The 22,364-nt window shown below is 45.1% G+C and overlaps 2 protein-coding genes across 4 annotated transcripts; both read right to left on the reverse strand.

Annotated features, from left to right (window-relative positions):
- Window positions 1–6,459: 6,459 nt before the first annotated feature.
- On the reverse strand, window positions 6,460–15,749 carry LOC146436224 (uncharacterized). Of its 3 annotated transcripts, none has more exons than XR_014852578.1 (4): window positions 15,363–15,749; window positions 14,838–14,915; window positions 9,440–9,484; window positions 6,460–6,635 (listed from the first exon to the last, which is right to left on the reverse strand). XR_014852578.1 is itself a non-coding variant. In XM_085061979.1 (4 exons), exons 1-4 carry the CDS (start codon window positions 15,296–15,298, stop codon window positions 6,594–6,596), a joined length of 396 nt encoding a protein of 131 aa, XP_084918105.1. In that variant the 5' UTR covers window positions 15,299–15,355; the 3' UTR covers window positions 6,460–6,593. The 3 variants fall into 3 exon arrangements, 1 of the variants encoding a protein (XP_084918105.1); XR_014852579.1 differs by lacking the exon at window positions 15,363–15,749 and adding an exon at window positions 15,020–15,063; XM_085061979.1 differs by lacking the exon at window positions 15,363–15,749 and adding an exon at window positions 15,068–15,355.
- A 3,650-nt stretch (window positions 15,750–19,399) lies between these two features.
- On the reverse strand, window positions 19,400–22,336 carry FOXG1 (forkhead box G1). The gene has a single exon (XM_085061980.1). It carries the CDS (start codon window positions 21,755–21,757, stop codon window positions 20,378–20,380), a length of 1,380 nt encoding a protein of 459 aa, XP_084918106.1. The 5' UTR covers window positions 21,758–22,336; the 3' UTR covers window positions 19,400–20,377.
- Between the last annotated feature and the right edge of the window lie 28 nt (window positions 22,337–22,364).

The following is a 22,364-nucleotide window of genomic DNA, read 5'->3' on the forward strand; positions in this document are numbered from 1 at the left end:
CTCTTAGATATTGAGCCTTTAGCTTTCCACTTTTAAGTGTGAACCTTCAACCTACAGTTGCAGGACAAATCTCGGTCCAGTTAAAGCACTCAGAGATGAATTGCAGAAAATTTTATTAGATACCTACAGATCCAGAAGAGAAGTTCACCATGTGAACTTACCATGTGAAACATGAAAACCAGAAATAAAAGCAAATGCTGCCTCCTGCACATCTGGGGATTCCTCACTGAAGGAGAGCTACCATGTCGTGGTCTCTGGTCCCTATTTACAAGACCGGCAATGGTGAATTCCGCTTTGTTGCCTTGTTCTTAAGACACACGATTTTTTCTACAATAACTCCCTGCAACAGAATATTGTTTAGGACATCTCAGAATCATAGAATGGTTTGGGTTGGAAGGGACCCTACTCTCTTTCATTTTGAAGCCATTCCCCCTTGTCCTGTCACAACATGCTCTTGTAAAAAGTCCCTCTCCGGTTTTCTTGAAGGCTCCCTTCAGGTACTGGAAGGTTGCAATTAGGTCACCCTGAACCCTTCTCTTTTCCAGGCTGAAAAACCTAATTCTTTCAGCTTTTCCTCATAGGTGAGCTCCATCTCTCTAATCATCTTGCTGGCTCTCCTCTGGACTCATTCCTGGAGGTCAATGTCTTTCCAGGACTGGAGACTCCCGAGACGGATGCAGTACTCAAGGTGAAACCTCACCAAAGTGGAGTAGAGCGGCAGAATCACTTCCCTCAACCTGCTCATTCTGCTTGAGAAGCTTTGAAATTGTTGGCTTTCTGGGCTGCAGCATTCTGCAGTATTCTGGACTTTAAGTATTTCAATTGTCCTTTCCTAATCCTGCCTTCACGAAGAAAAGCATTGGTAAAATGGAAACTCTAGCCTGACACACAGCTTCTGAAACATCTCCTCTGAAAGCTTATTCAGGCCCATGCTCCAAGAGCATCAGCCTCAGCATGGCTGCTCCTTCACATTCAGTATCTGAACAGAGGAACTTGCTTGGCAGCAGCAGAGCAGAAAAGCAAAACAGCAAGCCTGAGATCAGGCTTTACACAGAACCCACATGCTGATAGCACCAGCTTTGTTTCAGTGCAGAGGAGTAAACCAGGATCATCTTTCTCATCTTCAAAAAGTTTGTCACTTAAAGGACTACCACACATCAGGAGCAGATTTTCTTCCTCCTTCTGTGTACAGGAATGATGTAGATTCTAACGTCAGACTTCTTGTTCCACATTGTATGTGTGGAACTCAAATCCCTACATGGCTTGGAGGGTACTTATAGAAAAATGCACAGTTATACAAAATATTCTCTAAATCATTGGCCAAGTTATTTAAATGCACTTCTTAATCAGTACATAAAACCAGGTCCCACTGGGCATATAACCTATCCAGAAAATATCTGAAATTCCTGTACGGTGCTGAGTTCAAGTATCTTGCAAAAACTGCCCCAGAAGTCTTATTGTTACCAAAGAGCAAATAATCAAACAAGGAATAAAATTAATAAAAAGCTTCTGTCCTTATTAAATAAATACACACACCCAGACTTGAGGATTATTTTCATGAAGATAGATATGAGCAAAGGGAGCAGTGCTTTTTGCAATTTTTCAATGCTAGATCAACATCTTAAAAAGAATGAGAATAGATCTTTTGTCTCGTGACTTCAGTAATCATGCAGTTCCTACCAGTTCATTACTAATTAATTAATTAATTGTGATATTTTTAGCTTCTCCAAACTTCAAGCAGATTTTCAATACTAGTGAATGAATTCTAGGTGCCAGAAGGAAGTTTCAGTCATTCCTAATCAGTAGACCTAAAGACTGAAAAACTCCTCTTCTTGGCAGTACTGTTATTTCTGAAGTGCAAGGATAACATGATAAATCAACATTGCTCAACATTGTCAACATTGCTCTTTCATGCTTCTTTTTCAGCTCAGCTCCACCAAAAAATCTGAAATATTTAATTTTTTTAATGAGCATACCAAGGTAGTATATACCTTGGCTTATATTTTTTGTGAAAATACCAATTCTAAAAATTTACAGAGGAAAGATGTTAGATCATCTATTTCCTGTCAATGAAAGGATGTTGCTCAGATTACATTATTCTCTGGGGATTCTTTGCAAAGTTGGCATTGAATTATTAGATCCATGGGGCTTCCAACACATATGTGAAGAATCTTGAAAATCTTTTCTGCCAGTTTCCAACAATCAGGAACATTTCAAAAACATTTAAACTTAGTTTTTTACAGCTTTTTTGTGTTAGTGTGATTCTTCCAGTGATATTTTAGGGCCATCAGGCAAGGAGGCAAAGATTCAATGAACTCTGGCAGAATAGGAGTGAAAATGGAAATGTGAGGAATTCTACTGTATTGTAGGAAGAGACTGTGAGGTGGTTCTTTGGAGGGAATAAGGCAGCTAGGTCTCACACATATTTCTTGTACATCCCTGCTTACATAAGTCCTGATGCCCAAGTTTCTTCCTCTAAACCAAGAATACCATTTCATCATTTCGTAGGGATCATGGTGGAATTTTACAGTGAAAGTCTGGATATCCTTAGGCTCTACATGAAAACAATGCAGCCAGCACTTTTCTGCTTTGCTTGTAGGGGCATGTGTCAGAAAAGCCTCAGAGACAAAGGTGGATTCATGTGCTGCAAAACAGACTGATCAGACACCCGTAGACCTACACTACTTTCTCTTGTCACCTGTCTGGGTACTGCAAGCTGTGGCCTGCTCCATCTTTGGGGTAGGACTCATGTAGGCTGGAAATCAGTAGGACCATACTGTTCTGAAAAACACTTCTACTAGCTTTCCTTCATTGCTGTTAGGTTTTCTTTCTTCTTCATTCTATCTTTTCTTTTCTTGGTTGAGTCTTAATGTTGCTGTTGCTGATGCTGTTGTTTTGCTTGAATCAGGAACAAAAAAACGTGGCTTTTCTAGCTCTCTGGTTTTTTAGTTTGTGCACCACTCAGACTGATGGCACAGACTCCAAAGTCACAACTCTGGGCTTTCCATAGATGAATCTTGAAGATGCAATACAAACACACCACAAAGAGAAAGAAAGAAAGAAAGAAAGAAAGAAGTTTGCCTGCAGTTACTCTGAACTTTTCACTGAGTTCATTTGAGCTGAGAGGAACTGGATGCTATGTTTGACTGACAGAATTTATCCTAAATGGAAGTCAATGTAGATGAGAGGAGCATGAGAAACATTATGAAAATCTTTACTGAAGATGAGAAAAGATATCCTGTTTGAAGAAAAAACTGTGGAATAAGCCCTGCTGGTCATAAATATTTCAGGTGTTCCTGCAGAGAACTGAAACCCATCCTTGATTTGATTTTTTTTTAACGAGGGAGATTATGACTAATATGTTCTGCTGCTAGTGTGTGTGGTTTGATGTTCCCTACCACTGCACTACACTGATTCATTATTTTCTTTAAATGTGAACATACAGATGCTCTCTTTTGCTGTGTTCTCACTTGCTTTGGGGCTTGTTTTTGTTTGCTTGCTTTTTGTTTGGGATTTGGGGTGTGGGTTTTGGGGTTTGGGTTTTTATCTGATTACAATCAAGTAGGTTCTACTTCTAGGCGAAGTAGTGCAATCCTCCTCTCCTCTCCCCAGATAAAAAGTGGTTCTTCTGAGTATCACTCTCCTCTAGGAAGGTGTGTGCTGTCTCTTGAGGGTTAGGGACACTGTATGAAGGAAGAGAGTTGTCAGGGTTTAGATCAAAGTGGGGGATTGGTGAGGGACAGGGTTGAAAAAGAAATCACCAAGCTGATCTCAGAGACTGCAAGGCCTCCAGTGCCTTCTCTTTTAGGGCAATGTGTACCTTTTCCACACTACTTTCAAGAAGTTGAAATAACTATTTGAAAAATAAGGAAAATTGCTGCTCACATAAGGCCTAAAACAATATTGAAGTGAAGCTCTAGGATAATATTGGTCCCTTTTTCACCTCTCAGATGATCAGAAAAGTCTTTGCATTTTCTGTTTCAGAAAACCCTAAACATAATGGATAATTCATTTCAGAAATTGCAAGTAACACCCCATTCTTCCCAGGTTTTCATAGCTCATAGTAGTGGCTGGATAGATGAGGCCATCACAAGCCAGAGACACCATCAGCACAGAACACTCTGCTATTTATTTAGACTCTGAAAAAGAGCCTTCTTGCTTATTTTCCTAAAATAATTAAAATGCATCACTTAAGTTCCGATTTGCTAAAAAAAAAAAAAAAAAAAAGAAAAAAAAAGGCGTGGGAGCATAAATGTTTTGGCTCTGAGCTGACAGTAAATATATCTTCACATCATGCTTTTATTTTACCGTTTCCAATGCATCTATCCCTCCTAGCCCCTTCCCCTCCCCCATTAATTTCTGAAGTGTCTGAAAGAGCCCTGGAGCTCACAGCATTCTCTCTCCCCCTCTTTCCGGCGGGAGATCAGATGTATTACCTTCCTCTATTGCACGCCTGATGGCGGGATGGAGGAGCGGGCCGAGCCGGGGTGCTGTGGCCCTGGGCCGCGGTTGGCGCCCGGAGCTCAGCCCAGGGCCCCGCTCAGCCCCGGGCAGCAGCAGCAGCAGCAGCAGCAGCAGCAGCAGCAGCAGCAGCAGCAGCAGCAGCAGCAGCAGCAGCAGCAGCAGCAGCAGCAGCGCCCATTCCCGCGGCCGGCGCGGAGCTCCCCGCGGCCGGGAGCCGCAGGCAGCGGAGCCGCCGCCGCTGAGCCGCAGATGTGCTTACCCTGCCTGTGCGGCCGTCGGTCCGCTTCGGGGCTTTGGTGCTGCTTTGTAGATGGGTTTTTTAACCCGCAAAACAGGTCGGGGGGGGCGTTACCCCAAATTCGTCCGCTGCTGACTGGCTACACCGGGAAATGGGTTTCTTGGGTTAAACTAGGGGGAAATACACATATATGTTTCTTTCAATCTTCGTTCCCCTCGAAAGCTGAGAAATGTCTGTTATTTGCACATTGTGCAGGGAAGCCAGCTCGATATTAATTTAAGGAGGGTAACTCCAGCACTACTGGTGATGTTCATTTGCAATTCCTACACACTGGCTATTATGTGCAGGGAACTAATCCTGCCCTGCCTTGAAAACAGAGCTCTCACTTAGCTCGTTGCGCTCCTCAGATTTCCTTTATAAGGGAGTCGTTGTTTTGCTGGGGTTTTATTATTTTTAATAACATTACATAGGTATTTGAATTCTCCCAACACGTGTGTAGTGCTTTCTTTTTTTTCTTTTTTTCCCCTTTTATTTTCTTTTTTTTTTATTTTTTTTTTGGAGGGGGGGTTTGCTCTCTCATGAGCCTTTGGGATCCTGCCGTGCTCCCGTTGCTGCAGTGGGACGGAAAAGTTGAGAGCACCCATGTTTCGTTCCTCCTCCCTGTTACAGCTGTCGGCGGTGAAAATCAGCCCATAAGCACTGCATAATGGCCAACCCTCTCAAACCCAGGATCAGTGTCCGGCCACGGAGCACCGCCGAGGTTTAATTGCATCCATCTGCTGGCATTTACTGAAAGGGTGAGCGATATGGGCCATGCTACCCAACAGGGTATCCGCCCCTGGAGAGCTGTGTCTCCTCGTAAGCAGACTCTAAGTCGGGCAAAAATCGGGCAGGATTGTCTCCAACCGATAAACTTCTAAAGTCCTGAAATCCTGAACCCACTGACACGAAATGAGCCCTTGCCTCTGCGACCCCTCGCAAGCCAGGACTGGCCCCTCCGAGGACAGAAAAATCAGAGGTCAGTGTAACAGACCCCGGCCCACCCCCAGCCACATTCTCCCAGAGCACCAAGAGCGCCCGAAGGTAGGGAGCGATCCAGCAGTCCCGGACCGGGCCAGGTCTCGCTTAGACCGGGCCTGGGGGGCGGGAGCATGTGATGGCCGCTACTAAGACGCGTTTAAAGCGTTTATTGGCATTATGGCAATACAGTGCACGGTCAAAAACAATTTGAGAAGTTACAGGCTCGTCCACGACAGCCTTTCCCGCCAAACCCGAGGAAGAAGCTCTAGTTCTGCATGAAATTACTCCAGGAACGAAATAATGTTTGCAAATTTTGGTAGAGTTTTAGTTTATGTAGTAATGTCGCTCCAACTTCGCAATCGCCTTTCCCATCCTAGCCCCTGCCCCGGGGCAGAACTTGCTCCCTACCATGAGCAGACGATTATCGAAGAGCCTTACTTAACCTCGGACACCTGTCTGGAAGATTCTGGGACTGATTATTTTATAAAGTGCTGTCCCTCGAGTCAGCCGGGACCAGATTTCACAGCCGCATCTCGGAGCGCTCCGATGGCGCCTCTGCCTCTCGTCGGGGCTCTAGCCCGTTTGGCAAACACAGCTTCTCCTTCTCCCGAGGAGACGATGCACTCATGCTAACGCTACAGCCACTAACTTCTCCGATCTCTCTCTCCCTCCCAATTCTCACTGACCCCCTCCCCAGGGTCCCCCTCCCCCACTCCACCTTCACCCATCCTCCCCTCATTTTTCTTTCCAATTCTAGCGAACAAAAACCAGCTTTTGATGCCAGCACACTGTCCTGAGCTGCTTTTGCATCGTGACTTCGCAGACCTCATTCATCACGGATCCTTCTCCCGGACAGTTCCCACTTTGGCTGTCAGGCTTTTCTCGTCACGTCACCTTCTTCCTCCACAGATACCTAATCAGGGAGAGAGCACATCCCAGACACATCCAAGGCAGAAAAGTCCGCCCACCCCCACCTTCCCGTGCTCCCTGCGACCGCCCTTCAGGCCCCATGGCTTGGCTTTCCCAGGGCTCAAGAAATGCAGGAATAGAGAAAAGTGCTAACGCAGCTTCCCCGGGTCCCAAGCTAAGGGCACTGATTCAGTGACGAATTTCACCAAGCACTACACGACAGCACCAAAACTTTGTGACCGGGCTGTTCACGCCTCTCCCTGCCAAAATACTTGTAATGCTGGAGAACGATGCTGCTGAGATAGCTAACTGCATCTGCAGGTAGGTTATGAAATGCTGAAGGTCTGGTTAGCAGAGAGTGGAAAAAGCAGACACCGAGGAGAGTTTTTCAAGAGCTCCTAATAAAGTCTCACTAAATCACTGTTTTTCTCGGAAGAAAGGTAAAGGTATGAGTGCATCTATTTGACCTTTTTATTAGTGTTTTTAAAAGCAGGAACCAAGGTACAATCTTTAAAAGATCGCTCATTACTTAAGTGATGACTCATCACACGGTTAGTAGCTTTTCAACTATCGGCTACCACAAGATGTGCATAAAAGCATTAAAAAAAAACAACCAAGCAAACAAAAAACACCAAAAAACCCAAAGCAAAACCAACTAAACAAAAAGGAGCTGCGGGCCCAAACTCCCATGAGTCACCATGTTTAATAACTAACTAGGTTCAACTCTACGTGTCTATGTGTGTTTGTATTTTCATTGTCAAAGAATAAGCGTGTATGTTCTTCACATGTTAGATTTGCAATTTCGTGTTCATTTCGACATTCCCTAACGACCCATCCCACAGAGGTGTCTAAAAGCACCTACAGATTATCTCCCATCTCTCTACTATAATGTGACACACCTACTTACATTTTAGGGGTAAATAATTTGAGACAGATTTACAGTTCAACCCTCTCAGCAGACAGGAGGAGAGGTCTGCGTGGAATATAAATTCAAGAATGTAATTCTTTCTCAAACAAATAATCTGTTCCCTTTCAAATATAATTAATGTTTTGATAGTGCATTTCTTGTGAGAGAGAGATACAAAAACAGAGGCAACCTCTTGGATCTTTGTTTGTATATTTTCAACAGGAATTTACAGTACCTATCTTGTGAATGTGACAGATAGAGTGTTTTAAACATCTAGAATTTTATTTATTAGCAGAACTGCAGCAGGAAACTGATAGGTCTTTACTATCCACCGTGCCCATTTAATGCACGGTTTTGTTGCAAAGGAAATTGCAGTTGCAGGAGGAGGGCATTAGTCTTTCACTGGGATGAGAAATGTTCCCTAGCTCTCAGGATGCAGACTTCTGTCCTGTTGTGCTCAGGAGGCTCATGTCTTTGTGCTTTGTCTTTCATTGTGCTCTCTCTTTCCTCCGTGGGACTGAGCCTACGTCCCTTATTTTCTCACGTAGGTAGTTAAGGAAAACAGTGGGAACATTTCGGTTTTGAGTCTCCAACGTTCACACTCATCCGGCGATGATGTGTTTCAAGTCATATAGTCTGAACAAAGCCATGTTTGCAAATGCCCCGAACATTCGTCAGAGGCTTGTTAAGTACTGTTATATGATCGTATGGTTCATTAGTTACAGATCTGCTACCTAATCTAGTGGGGATGAGCTATCTCTTTTTCCCTTCTTCCCCTCTCTCTCTTTCTTTACTTCTTTCTCTCTTTGCTTTCTATCACCGGCTTCAGAGGAAGGTGTACAAAGACGATTGATTCTACCACGCCTGGGGACACGGAATTCGCCGATATCCGTTCTCAATACCTACATCGTTTCTAAAGCACAACACAAAACTGTCTTTGTGGGGCAAAAAAACCCAAAACCAACCAACCAACGACAAAATAAAAACAAACAAAGAAAAAATACCAACAAAAGACAGAAACAACAAAAAAAACACCCCACCAAAACAAAAACAAAACAAAATTTAAAAAAAAAAACAGAAGCAAAAAAAACCAACCCCAAATACCCAACCCCAAACCAAACACAAAAACTATCTTTTAACTCCAAATCCATGAACGCTGGAAATCACTTCGAGGCCAAAGCCATATGGACACTCTTACCTAGTTCATCAATGGCCAGATTCGACTTCCACAAGTATCAAAAGTAAGTTTCACATTCATGCCAATGCACTGGGTCCCCATTATGTCCATAGCTTACTAATGCATCTTGTCATATCGTTCATATTCCAACGTCATATTATTTTTGAAAAATAGAGTATTAATCAGAAGAGTGGAGAAATTTTTTAAAACATTGGTTTCCAGCTGGGGTTGCCTTGCCTCACCTCACTTTGCTCAAGCCGGTATTTTCAAAAGAAAGGGAGGACACATCTGAAAATGACTCTTCATAGGATGCCCCAGACCTGCAGTCGGTCTGAAAGTCTTCAGCAACAATAAACATTAGGAATATGCGTCATTACTAACCTAGAAAAAATAATCAATGGACTTAGAAGAGCGGGATTTGAGTTTAAAAAATAGTGCAAGGAAGGCCCTCTAGTTGTACAGGAAACAGACCTGGCTATTCCGATATCAGGCTTTAAAAAAAAAAAAAATATATTCTCTGGATAGATTATTACAGACCCACAGAGTGTTACCTCCCTGCACAGTGGTAGTATAACTTGGATTTGGAATATACAATATTGTAACGCCCTTTTAATTTTATCAGATATATTGTCTGGATTTACCTTTTCTAGAAACTCTTAAAATGTCTTGTAAACACCTGAACACTATGACAGAGATAACCTTAGTGCAATACAAAGTTACCAACCTCAGTCATTGAGATCCAATTAATTCGATGTTTGCCTCCAGTGATCTGTGAAAAAAAGAAAAACATACGGAGAGGGAGGCGACGGACACACAAAAAAGGAAAATATTTACTGCATTGATCTGATAATATCTAGAGAAATGTCAAATACACACTTTTTAACTGTCGTCTTAAAAAATAGTAAAAATTAATAAAAATAGCTTCGATACCTCTGATATGCAACTGGTATTTTTTTCGCCAAAGGCTAACATTAGGGACGATCGCACTTACGTTCAGAAAATATTGTTATTTTTCTTAATGGGGAAAATTGGACTCCCGCGACTTAGATCTGTGGTTTTTAGAACTGGGATGGAAATTGGACTGACACCACTTTGCACTTTAACAATCGGATTTCGTCAGGGTACAAGTTGTTTGTTTAACCCGACAGCTCCGTGCACCCCGTCGCACGCTTTTACACACTCATTAAAACGATTATTCACGACCTGTCGAGTGTTTTCTCGTTCATTCACAGGAAAGACTTAGCGCTCTAAGATTCAAGAGCATACGGTCAGCTATACCGCTGGCCGAGGGGAGAGATTACTTATCTCTGTGATCATCTGATGCGAGGCTGTCTTATCTCTACAGGTTGTAAAGCAGCAGTTCCTGGAGGTAAAAGAAAGACGAAAAAAAATTCTCCCCCCTTCCCGCAAAACTTGCCGAAAGCAAAAGCCGAGGAAGATAAGCGAAGAAGGGCTCAACACTTGCTCGGCACAGCGCGGGTCCTGTTCCCTCTTCCCAGCCCGTGGCTTAGGCTCCTGCCGCGCTGCTCGGCGGGCAAGCGGCGGCCAGGGCGGCGGGGGCTGCGCCCCGCGGAGCAGTGCGGCCGCCGTGGGCCCTGCCGAGGCTGCCTTCCCTCCCTGCACCTGGCTCTCACTGCGGCCCCCGCCAGCTATCCCTGCTCCCGAGCTCGCTCCCAGCCGCCGGGTGCCTGTGTCGGCACAGTCGAGGCGGAGTGGGGAAAATATTGATAAAGCACAGCCCTCCCCGGAACGGCCGCGAAAGAAAACGCAGGTATCGGCAGGATAAGTGTGTTAAAAAAATAGATCAAAATATGAGCCTTCGGGGGTCTTGAGAGGGGATGGCTGGAAAATAGGCCGTTTAGCAGAGAGGCTGGGGAGATTTTTTGGGACCGATTAAATCATTAAGCAAAAAAAGCAACTCAAAATTTTGCCTCTGTTTTGAGCACTCTGATATTTGGATACCGATCCCTCTATTTTGTTTGGTTTTGCTTGGTAGGATTTTTTCTTTTAATATATCGATTCCTGATTTCGATATTCAGATTACCTCCAGTCCTTACATTCCATCTATGAGGAAACCCCAGGGGCCACTCTGTTGCTGGGAAGGTGTTTTACACTTACAAAGGAAGCCAAGGGCCCAGAAGGCAAAGCACACATCCACTCCTGTTCTGCCTCTGCGGATCCAGAAACGCATTTTTCATTTGGAAAATATCTAAACATAATGCCCCTTTATTTAAATGAACCGACCCCGAATGCAACAAGGGATTTTAATCTGAAACGGTTTCCTAATTGCTCGAAAGGCAAGCACGTATAAGTAATTTGTTAAACTTATTGGATTGCAATAATCCACTATCAGGTTAGCTAAGAATGGATCTGTCAAGTGTATTTCCCAGTCTAAGCTCTTTCTTTCAAACCAATCTGGTATAATAATTAGCAGACAAAGAACCCGAAATATGTAAGCAAATACCTAAAGATCTGCATAAATAAACATACTAATCAATAGCAACCTACTCGACACATGTCTTATTGATGAAGAGACAATCGATTTTGCTGTTCCAACCTGCAATCAGAGATCTGTATTTAATTATCAGTACTTCTACCTTCGCTGATTTAGTAATAAAAATAGAGGTAATAAGTCCTACCCTTCCACCTAAATGCAAATGATAGTGATGACATAACTAAAGGCAACTTACGCTTCCCAGCAAAACAAACAACTTTGCTCAAACAGAATAAACAAGCAAGCAAGAAAAGAGCTGACTTTTCTGATGAATGCTACATGACACCTTCACAGTCAGAAAAAATCGGACAGATATGTATGTGCATATACACATACGTGTATACACGTGCATATGTATAGCTATAGAAAGATAAATATAGAGGGAAAAGTTCATTGATAAATCAACCATGCCATTTTTATTTGCAGAACTCTTATCTGTTTTCTCATAAACCAACATGAGTGTGTGTACACTATATGCTAATAAAAATACCCTTGCCATTTTGTACCACTGTGAGTGTGGTACAACACAGTGGTACAAAATCGAGACTGCATTTAGAGTCCTCTAGATGCACTCACCATCAGAAGTGCAGCTCAGAAACCTAATAGGAGATTTACTCATCACTAGCATGTTGTGAAGTTACCTATGGGCCATAGCATTAAATAGGTAGATGATTATGTGATGTGCTTAACCATACCCTGCCATAGACCTCTCTAATAATCTGTCCCAGCTTTGTTTTGTTCTGGGTCTAGTGAAAAGTCTAATCGGAGCCATCATCCCCATTAGAAAATATATTGGTGTGGGGGAGAAAGAGCGTTTGGGTGTGCAAGAAGCATAAAAAGATGTGAAATGCAACTTATAGTATAGCATCACCAAGATTTTTGATTCAACAGAACAGTTTGGTAACCAGTGATTACCCGTATTTAATTTGTAAAAGTATTGCATCCTTTTGGGACATGCCATGCTTCACAATGAGATCATGCTTTTTTTTTTTTTTTTTTTAATGAGAATACAACTTTTTCTTTTTTTTTTTTTTTTTCCCTGGCTGTGTTCTAAGGCTGAGAAAATGTTCTCCATTTTTACTTTATAGCCAGACTTCGGCCAGACTTTTCGGCAGGTATGTGTCTCCTCTTGGGTATGATTAATTTAGCAGACTAGCTAATATTAAATACTTGAGTTGTGATAATTTCTGAGTAAAAGCAGGAAAGGTGGGAGTGTGAGGTCAAGAGGCGACGGAGAGGGGTTCTCTTCCTTCCACTAGCGACTAGTGCAGGGTAAACTTTTAGCTTGGAGGGTCTCCAAGTAAATGGGGAGATTGCACGGTCTCCCCCGTGGGCCGGGCGCTGCAAACCCCGCTCCTCGCCACCGTCAAGGGAGAGCTGCCGGGAGCGCCCCGAAGGGGAAGAGCTCCTTTCACGTGTTTCTACTTTCCTGTAAAAGATGCCCCTGCGAAGTCATTTGTAAAGCGCTCTGAATTCCCCGCAGCGAGGGAAAAAAAAAAAAAAATCTACCCAAGAGAGCCCAGGCTTCGTGCCGCCTTTGTAGTTCGAAATTCAGGCTCCCTGGTCAGGCGGCTCCGGGCGAGGAGAGGTTTCACCTCTCGGGCTTAGGTTAAGCAGTTCTTTGCAGCTAGCTTTACAGGGATGCTTTACTCACCTTAGGGTAGGGTGACAATGGCAGGCTTTTCTCAGACTCCCTCTAGTTTAGTCTTTCCTCTCAAATCACGGATAACCCCAAATACACTTGGAGGACTCCCTAGAGATAATTCTTTGAAATGGACTTTTCATTCATTTCCCCGATTGAGAGCAGCAAATCCGCTCGCTTTGAGTCTAATTCGCTAGCCTGATACTGTATTCTGTTACATGGTATTGAAGAGGGGGAGGAGGGGAGATTGCTAGTAGTTGCTTCGGTTATTTGTTTATTTTTGCAGTTTAATTATTATCTTTATTTTTGTTTTTCAAGTTTTCGCCTGTTTGTTTCGCTCCAGTGGAGCGAGAGGTGAGTTTAGCAATCCCTTTCCTGGATCGGAGCATCCTGGACCAGTTCTTGGGAGGAGGACTTGAAACGCCTTTCCCTAGGACAACATCTGTCCGTTGGTGGCTAGAAGAACGCAACGCTAAGTTTGCACGTAGAAGGACACTTCAAATCCTTCCTCCTCTCTGAAGGAAGGGAGGCCGCACGGGCTCAGGCCCTGTGAGTACAAACGCCCGCGGCCCGCAAGCCGCCGTTTCACCGACGGGCAGGGTGCCGGGCGGCGGGAGAGGCCCCGAGCGGACCCCGCGGCTGGCCGTGCAGTGCGGCCGCTGCCCGCGGCCCGGCGGGGCGGCTCTCCCGCGGGCCAAGAGCGCCCCCAGCCCGCGGAAGGCGCAGCGCCGCCGCCGCGCCGCGCCAGGCCCCCGCCGCGCCCCGCGGACACGCGTGTGAGGGCACGGCTGCTCGCTCGCCCCGGGGTCGCGCCCAGGGGCTGGCTGCGCCGGGCCCTGCCGTCCCGGGGATACGGGAGTGCGGATGCCGCTCTCCGCTGCGCAGGGAGCGGGGAGCTCCACCGGTGCCCCGCGGCACCCACGGGGCATCCCCGGACGGGTTTGCGCCGGGCACACAACGCGCCGGCGGATCTGTCACAAGTCACCGCCGGCGTGTGCTGTGCGTGTGCGAACGCTCGTCTCCGTGCATCGTGTAGCTTTCTGCGATGCGAAAGAGACAGGCGCTCAGTACCGCTGCCCCCTGCTCTGAGGTGTCCCAAGCACAGCGTCACGGAAAACTCAACTTGCTGTATATTAAAAAAATTAATTATGTTCATGAGGTCAAAAATGTCAGGAGCAAAGAGGTCAAAGTCATCCCCCGGGTGGGACACCAGCCGTGGCTCTCCCCCTCAGTCACATCAGGACAGCAAAAGAAGAACGAGTCGGTCCAAGGAGGGCCCCATCCCGGGTCCTGCCCACGCACCAGCGAGCCTGCCCCCACCCGCAAGGATGAGCACGCTGAGCACATCAGTTTTATCAGTCGTTTAAACTTCCGCCCCTATCCCGAGATTTCGGCACGTAAATCTCTACGTACACACAGCTCAGTCATGGAATTTGGGGAGTGGGAAGACAAAGGGAGAGTGCCTGTAGCTCTCCCATGGACATGAACGCTGGTCGTGATCGTTTGTAAGGGCGCATTTTCTCCGCTGGAGCACTCAAAGCAGAACCCAGCTCAGGACAGTTCTTTACAAGGTCTCTCTCCTCGATCTCCCAAAATTTTTGGCATTTAGTCGCTTTCCTGGAAATTTAGGGATACTAGCACTCTTTACACAACCCCAAAAGGTGAGATAAGCCTGTAGGTTTCTCTCAAATGACAGGCTCAGAATTTTTAGAAATAATTCTTTACGGAATCCGCCTATACTCGCCATGCTAAAATCGCCTTTCAAACAGCAGAGATGGATAAAGGACCAAATTTCCTCCCGAAATGAGTGGTGGAGGGGAATTTTGCCTAACCCCCGTAATATTTCTGTGCTGTGACCAAAAATGCAGAGCACGCACAAGGATCTGCGGGAATGGCGCTCTCTCCCGTTCTGGTACCAGAGGACAGAAATCGCGCGTGTAGTTACTTGGTTGCTGAGTGTAAACGAGGAGTAAAATCCGCACTCACCCGCTGCCGTCGGAAGACTCCTATCCCCAAGTGCCATCGTGCGCCTTTCTTGCAGGTAGAGGCAGTTTCTCCTGGCATCTTAAAAAAGGCAAACACAACATTGCACCCGTGTGACTTTCTCTGACATTGGTGGCAAACAAGCAAACAAAGAGCACGTTAACAAAGCAAGCTAAAATATCTACAGATTAACCGCAAGGACTGCTAAATCGGCGAAGAAACTTCCAACTTACCGGTTGAAACGAAAGAGCCCGAGGGGGAGGGGGAAGGCCGGGGGAGGAAACACTTTGAGGAAGAGACCGAAAAAAAAAAAAAAAGAGAGAGAGCGAAAATCCTGACATTAGGCACACGCAGTTTTGGTGTAACTGGTGCTTTGAAACTGTGCTCGGTTGCACGGGCGATCTGCTTATCAGGGGGCACGGGGAAACTGTACGTTTAGACAGAAGTCTGTCATCTCTATTCATTCGTATCACATGGATCTGCCTGTGGGGATAAGAGGTAGGGAAGATTTTCTTGAAGTGCACCTACCCTTCTGGCGGGAAGGATTGCTGGGCAGGTTTCTTCTGGAGGGTCCCATCTCTCTGGAGTAGCTGAAGTGGAGTTGAGGGCAGGTTCTCCGGTGAGGTAGGAATGTGCAGGAACTCCGCCCTCTGGGCACAGTCACACAAACCCAGCACAACAGACACAGCCAGCCCTAAAACCTCTATTGATCTTCACCTTCACCTCTTCCTAACCCAGTTGCCCACCAGTTTTTGACCCATTTACCCAGGCACCTTCACCACGGGGCGGGGAGGGGGGGGGTATTCAAAACAAGAATATTTCAGTGCACGGAAGCAGAGAAGTTACTCCAGACATTAGTGCACTGGATAGACACCTCTGTAGTCTGTGTGTGTCTATATGTATGTATACATATTTATTGCCAATCGCTGAATTTGTAGTCGCGTAAGATATATGCGCGTGTGCTATATCGGGCGGGTGTATTATTCGCGATCACACAATTATGTGCAATAGCGGTGATTATCTAAAGGCAGACTTGTTTGTTTATTTGTTTCCCATCCTAAGGGAAAATACAACAATTAAAGAATAAAGTCGCTAATAAAAGAAGGAGTCTTGCTCAATGTTCTTTCTTAAGCAAAACTCTGATGAGGTTCAGTCAAAACGTAACCGGAGTTCAGTGGGAGTTTTGCTTGAGTGAATATTGAATACATGGTGATTGAGACCTCATATTAACACAAGTGGTGAGGGGGTGTGTACCTGAATCATAATTTCTGACATAAATCTTAATAATCATCAGAAGAAGTTTTAAAGAACAAAATGACGTCCCCGTTAAACTATTTTTTCAAGTATCAGATTAAAAAAAAATATCACTCCTCCAAACAGCAGTTTTGTGCCATTTAAATGAAATTACATTTTTGTTCACTTTCTTTTCAACCCTTTAGTTAGAATACATTCTACATAACGGATGATATTTTACTGTAACAAAAGAAAGATATCTAAAATATGGCAAAAAATTGGTTGGCCAAATATCGCGTTGAGAATTCAAGTTACTGTTTATTATGCTTCAAACATGTTTGCGAAGGCAGTCTTAAAGTCATAATTGGATGTTTCTTGATGAGCAGATTTCTTCTCCTACGATCTACGCGAGCAAAGTTAATCACCTCAAACATCGACTAAGAATATAACAATAGCTCCTTAATTCCATAAAGACCGCCCGTCCCCCATAAACACTCTAAATTAGGAAACGCTAAAGAAACGACGCTAAGACACCGCATCATTCTAGAAATATGCATATTAAAAAAATTCCTAAAAGACTAGCTTGAGGATTTGACATATAAACTACCGCGGAAACAAGTATCAGATAACAGAAATACTGTATGCTAAACAACCCCCTCAAAAAAAAAAAAAACCCACCAAAAAAACCCCACCACCACCAAAAAACCACCAACACCCCCAACAATAAAACAACAATAACAACAAAACAAAACCAAAAACAAACAAACCATCACTTCACATTCAGTGCCGAAGAAGCCTGTGCAAAGATTAGCCTAGGGGACATCCTCAGCGAACAAAAGGGTTTCTCTGGCTGGGAAGCAAGCAAAGGTAGAGACATATTTGGGGCCTTAGCGGTTCTACTACAATCCATGACAACTTCAGCGATTTATTTGTGTTATTTTGGTTTTGCTTTAGGTTGGATTTATTTTTTCCTTAGTAAAAATAGTCCGATTGCTGGTATGTGTATGGAAACGTGGATAAATTACCATCTCAGCAACCACCCCTGCACCCAGTGTTAAGAGAAAGAGGGGAAAAATCTGTGGCACCTGAACTGCTTAGGCAGTGCTTTGCACCATCGAGCCTAAAGGAGAGCTCTGGGAGCGAGTGCTTGCTTAAACTAAGTCTGGAGAGACATATATCAAGGCTACCCTTTTCAGGAATTATTATGCATCACGCTTATCTAATTAATGCTTATTAGCCAACCTCAAACTCTGACATGGTGAGATTGTGCTTTCCTCCAACTCGATCTGTCTTTTTCCTCCTTTCAGTACCCTGACAGCAGATTTTTTTTTAACATTGCTAAAAAATAATACTTTATGTACGTGCTATTGGATTTCCTACAGTATACAACCAGTTGCAAGTGGTAAATAATAAATAATTTTCTTTGTCAGCTGCAGCAGATGCTGCTCTTTTACGCTGTTTAGGCACAACTACACAGAATGGGGTCTCTAGGCTTCAAGAACTTAAATCACACCGATTGCATTTTATTATTTCCAATGTTTGTTGAGTTTTGTTTTTTAGTATTTTTGCATCACTTGTTCTAATGACAATAGAGTAGAGAAAATGGGGGAGGGTAGGAGCTTCCAAGTGGTGGTATCATCTCTTCATCCCCAAACAAAGCAATCGTTTTCTCATAGCGATGATTAATTTTGAATTGCAGGAGTGAGAGTGAAAGCCAAGAATATCAGAGAGTTCTCTCCTTCTCCCCCACACAGTGCAGAGCTGGGTGTCCCATCTCTCATCGGTAACCTTTCACTTCTCTCTCTTTCCTGCAGATCTGTTTGCATCTGTTTACATATTACTTATTTTCGGGAGATTCCCTCTTCCTCCCCTTATTCTTTTAGCACGACAAATACACTGTTTGCAAGAATTCAGATTTTCTATTGCTTCTTTATTCATCCTCCGGCATTTTTTTCCTCTTTCTTCCTTTTTTCTGTCTTTCTAAGATAAGCTCTTTAAAGCGTTTGCGATAGCATCTCCGACCTAGAGATTATTTTTCATTGGGCCTATTGTGAGCACTCGCCGATTTATTGCACTGCTGCAGAGCTCAGTTTAGGCTACAAACGTAACAAATGAACAACTTGTCCTCTGCGGACTCACCGCGGGATCCAATTAGTTCCTAAACCTTTTGCACAAGTTTTCTAATTATTTTCAAGAGTTGTGGCCTTTATAGGCTTCTCTAAACTCATCAAGACACCAATTCTCTTTAGGATTAAATGCTTCTTAAAATTACTAGCAGCGTTGCCCCCTTAAAACTAATGGATCGATTCTCCGGGCAACGGAGCTTCCTTAGGGACGCCTGTGTGGGTTACTGGGCTTCAGCAGGCACTGAGAGAAAAAGAGCTCGGTTTCGAAATTTCACATTTAAGTGCATCCGTACAGGTTTGATTTGTTGATTTGCTTCTTTCTTTCTTTTTTTTTTTTTTTTTTAACCCCCTAAAACTTTTAAACATCGGTATGCAAGGCAGGGTGTCACGTGACCCCCCGGCGCCCTGCCTCCCTAGCATGGACTGCGACTTCACCTCACCGTGCTCGGCTCCTGCCCCCCCGCCCGGCCCACGGGCACAGCAGAGACCCGCCTGCCCAAAAATACCGCTACTTGCACAAGACCTGCAGCCCGAGTGTTTGCAGCACCAAAACTACATAAATACGTATAGCCCGGATACTTCCGGAAGAGCGCTCCTTTAGGATAAGGGTTATATTTTATACACATACATATCCTAGCTTGCTAAATTTGGTCAAACGATCATATGAGAGCTAATATGTGTATGTATATACGCACACATACACATCCTTTGCTAATATACCTCGAGTCATCATAGAGACGAAATTAATTTCTTTCAGGAGACTTAGTCTTTGAATGCATTTCAGAGATTGCAGGAAGAACACGTACTACACATAATAATGCACCTTGGCTTTTTCCCAATGTGTGCTTATATACTTGAATTGTATATGTATGTATGTACGTATGCATACATATGCAACGTTAAGCATCTTCAGCGTAAGGCAGTTTTTAGTAAGACACTCTACTTCCTACTAATAAATTTTAAACAGACTTTATAAGAGTTCTGCCCCAAAACGGACATCAAAATAGTGGCCATGGTGTTTAATTAAATACCGTCATCCTTTACATTTGAAAATACTGCAGTTAAAGACAGTATGGGAGGGGGCGGGGGGAGAAAGAAAGGATCATTTGAAAAATGGTGGACTGCAATAAGCAGCGCTCTGATCTCACTGCAACTTTAAAGCCTCTGCCACATTAGGGTTAATAAAAGAGACAAAAAACTATCAAGTATATATGAATTTAGCCTATTTTTTTATTTCTGTGTGTTCATAGTAAACATTTTTGTAAGTGACAAACACGGGCATATGACCACAGTATCACAATCAAGAAATTTTAAGACGACATTAACAATCACTCAAATTTATGCGGCTTTTGCGCAACACAGGTTACATATTTGCAAGGTTTACCTATAAGTACAATAGGTATTAACATTTCACTACATTTAGAAAAAAAAAATAAAGGTGACCTGTTAGTGACCACATACATCAAAATATACACAACACAAACTGAAGGCAATCATTAATTTTGTCCCCTTCTGATTCATTTGAACGGGCAGTGCTGCAAACTGAAATAATGTAGCTGTTTTTTAAATTATTTCGTACACTGAGTGCATTTTCTAAAACCCAATCTTTGGTCTAAAAGTAAACAAACAAACAATTGAACAAAAAAAAAAGCAGTTCTGTAAAGGAAAGAAACAAATAATAAATGGCCAAAAGTAGGTCTTGGGCATCTTTCAGTATTAATTCTGCTTAAATACAAATTATGTTTTAAGTTCTTTTTATAGTTTTCATAAATTTAGTGGTTTGGTTTGTTTTTTTTTTTTTTCTTTCAAGGTCTGCACCCACCGACATATCCATGATAACTTATAATACTGCAAACATGGAGAATCGGGCGGCTTTTAGTGATAGACTTATCATATTTGAATAAAAAATTGCAAAAGCAGTCACTATTTAGATACACATTCTACTATAATTTTGTCTTCCAAACTTCATAATCTACAATGCAATCTCCCCACATTGCACCTTGCTGACACTTCTCACCTTGGTGGAATAATAAACAACCCTAAAGACTGAACAAACGTACAGAAAATGGGGGACTTAATAAAAAATACCTGGACTTTTTTGTTTTGCTTTTTTTTTTCCTTTTAATTATCATTTACAATGCAAATGTGTGTAAAATGTTCACTTACAGTCTGATCCCATGGATGTTAATGTATTAAAGGGTTTGAAGAAGACCCCTGATTTTGATGTGTGAAATAATCAGAAAGTCCTCCGGAAAGTCCCGTTGTAAAACTTGGCAAAGAAGGTCTTAAGGACTCACAGGGGAGAGTGGAGGGCGCCTGTGGCGACGTGGAGGAGGAGGCTGCCCTGGCCGTCATTGAAGTGCTGCTTTGAGAAGTCATTGAAGGGTGAGGAACATGGGGAAAAAAGTAACTCGTCTGTCCTGCTAGGAGATTTACAGAGCAGGGGTTTAGGGAATAGGTGCCGGAGCAGGGAACTGACAAGCCACACGGCACTGAGGCGGCCAGAGCTGCTGCTGTGAGGTGATGAGTGGCATAAGGTATCTCTCCATTGACTAGTCTATCAACACTTAACCCATTAGACGTGGAAAAGGAGTGGTTGTTTCCCAAGGAGTTTTGAGTCAACACTGAGCTGTAGGGCATGGGGTGGCTGGGGTAGGCGGACGTGGTCCCATTGTAACTCAAAGTGCTGCTGGCCCGGGGGTGGTGCAGGGAGAGGAAGGGGGACATAGGCCAGTACAAGGATCCTGCCCTATCCATGAATGTCAGTCCGGTGGAGGTGAGCCGGGCGCCCCGCTTAAAGGCCAGCTTGGCCCGAGAGGTGGTGGAGCGCCGGCGGAGCTTGCCGGTGGTGCCCCCGATGAAGACGTCGTCGCTGGAGGGGTCTAGCATCCAGTAGTTCCCTTTGCCCGGGTCGTCGTAGTGGCGGGGCACCTTGACGAAGCACTTATTGAGCGAGAGGTTGTGCCGAATGGAGTTCTGCCAGCCCTGCTTGTTCTCCCGGTAGTAGGGGAAGTTCTTCATGATGAACTCGTAGATGCCATTGAGCGTGAGGCGCTTCTCGGGGCTCTGCCGGATGGCCATCATGATGAGCGCGTTGTAGCTGAACGGCGGCTTCTCGTACTTGCCGTTCTTCTTCTCCCCCTCCTTCCCGCTCTCCCCGTCCTTGGCCCCCTCCGCCGCCCCCTTCTTCTCCTCGGCCGCTTTCTCCTTCTCCTCCAGCTCCGCTGCCGCCGCCGCCACCGCGCCCGCCTCGCCTTTGCCCGCCAGCATGTCCGCCTTGGCCACCTCCAGGGCGCCGGAGGCGGTGGCGGTGGGGGGCGGCAGGAGGTGCTGCCCCTTCTCCTCGTCCTCCTCCTCGGCTGCGGCAGCTCGCTGGGGCTGCTGCGGCGGCGGGTGGTGGTGGTGGTGATGGTGATGGTGGTGGTGATGGGGGTGGTGGCTGTTGTGGTGGCTGTGGCTGCTGTGGTTGTTGTCGCTCTGGACGGCTTCGGGCACCAGGCTGTTTATGCTAAAGGAGGACTTCGGCAGCATTTTCACTTCCTTCCTATCTCCCATGTCCAACATCACACACTAGTCTGGGGGGGAAAGTTGCGGCGGCCGAGGGAGCTGCGCGCGGGGCGGCGGAGGCGGCGGCCGAAGCGGTGGCGGTGGCCGAGGCGGCGGCGGCACCACCGGCGGCGGTGGCGGCGGCAGCGGCAGCGCAGTTGGACCGCAGTCTCAAGCGCCGGCAAGTCATGTAGCACGGACAGGAACCGCCGGGGAGGGAAAAAAATAATAGTAATAATAATCACCGATCAGAGAAAAATCAAACCGAGTCGGAGCGGAGGAAAAAAAAAAAAAGATAAAAACGGGGAAAAACCCTCTGAAACCTTAAAAAAAAAAAAAAAAAAAAGCAACAACCCACACACACAAAAAAAAAAAAAAAAAAAAAGCTACTTCATGGTGCCCGGTTCCCCCGGCACGGCAGCGCAGGGGGAGGCAGGAGGGAGCAGCAGCCGCCGCGGGCCGGCGCGGAGCGAGGCAGACGGGCGATACAGCCCGCCCCGGCCGCAATTAATTTCAGAGCTGCCGGCACGCACCGGGGCTGTAAAACATTTTTTGGTTTAACCTTTCCCACCGGCCGCCCAATCAGGGCCGGCGGCGTGCCCGCGCGTCTGCCCGCCCGCCGGCC

Source organism: Lichenostomus cassidix, chromosome 5 (genome assembly GCF_008360975.1).
Source record: "Lichenostomus cassidix isolate B80296 chromosome 5, HeHo_3.0, whole genome shotgun sequence".
Lineage (NCBI taxonomy): Eukaryota > Metazoa > Chordata > Aves > Passeriformes > Meliphagidae > Lichenostomus > Lichenostomus cassidix.

What these genes read in the sequence shown, in the direction of transcription:
- LOC146436224 (XM_085061979.1), bottom strand. Translation starts at nt 15,298, where the DNA reads ATGAATAGAGATGACAGACTTCTGTCTAAACGTACAGTTTCCCCGTGC. An exon ending in GAGTCTTCCGACGGCAGCGG is followed by an intron (nt 9,485 to 14,837) that starts GTGAGTGCGGAT and finishes TTTTTTTCACAG; the next exon opens with ATCACTGGAGGCAAACATCG. An exon ending in ATTGGATCTCAATGACTGAG is followed by an intron (nt 6,636 to 9,439) that starts GTTGGTAACTTT and finishes CTCCCTGATTAG; the next exon opens with GTATCTGTGGAGGAAGAAGG.
- FOXG1 (XM_085061980.1), bottom strand. Translation starts at nt 21,757, where the DNA reads ATGTTGGACATGGGAGATAGGAAGGAAGTGAAAATGCTGCCGAAGTCC.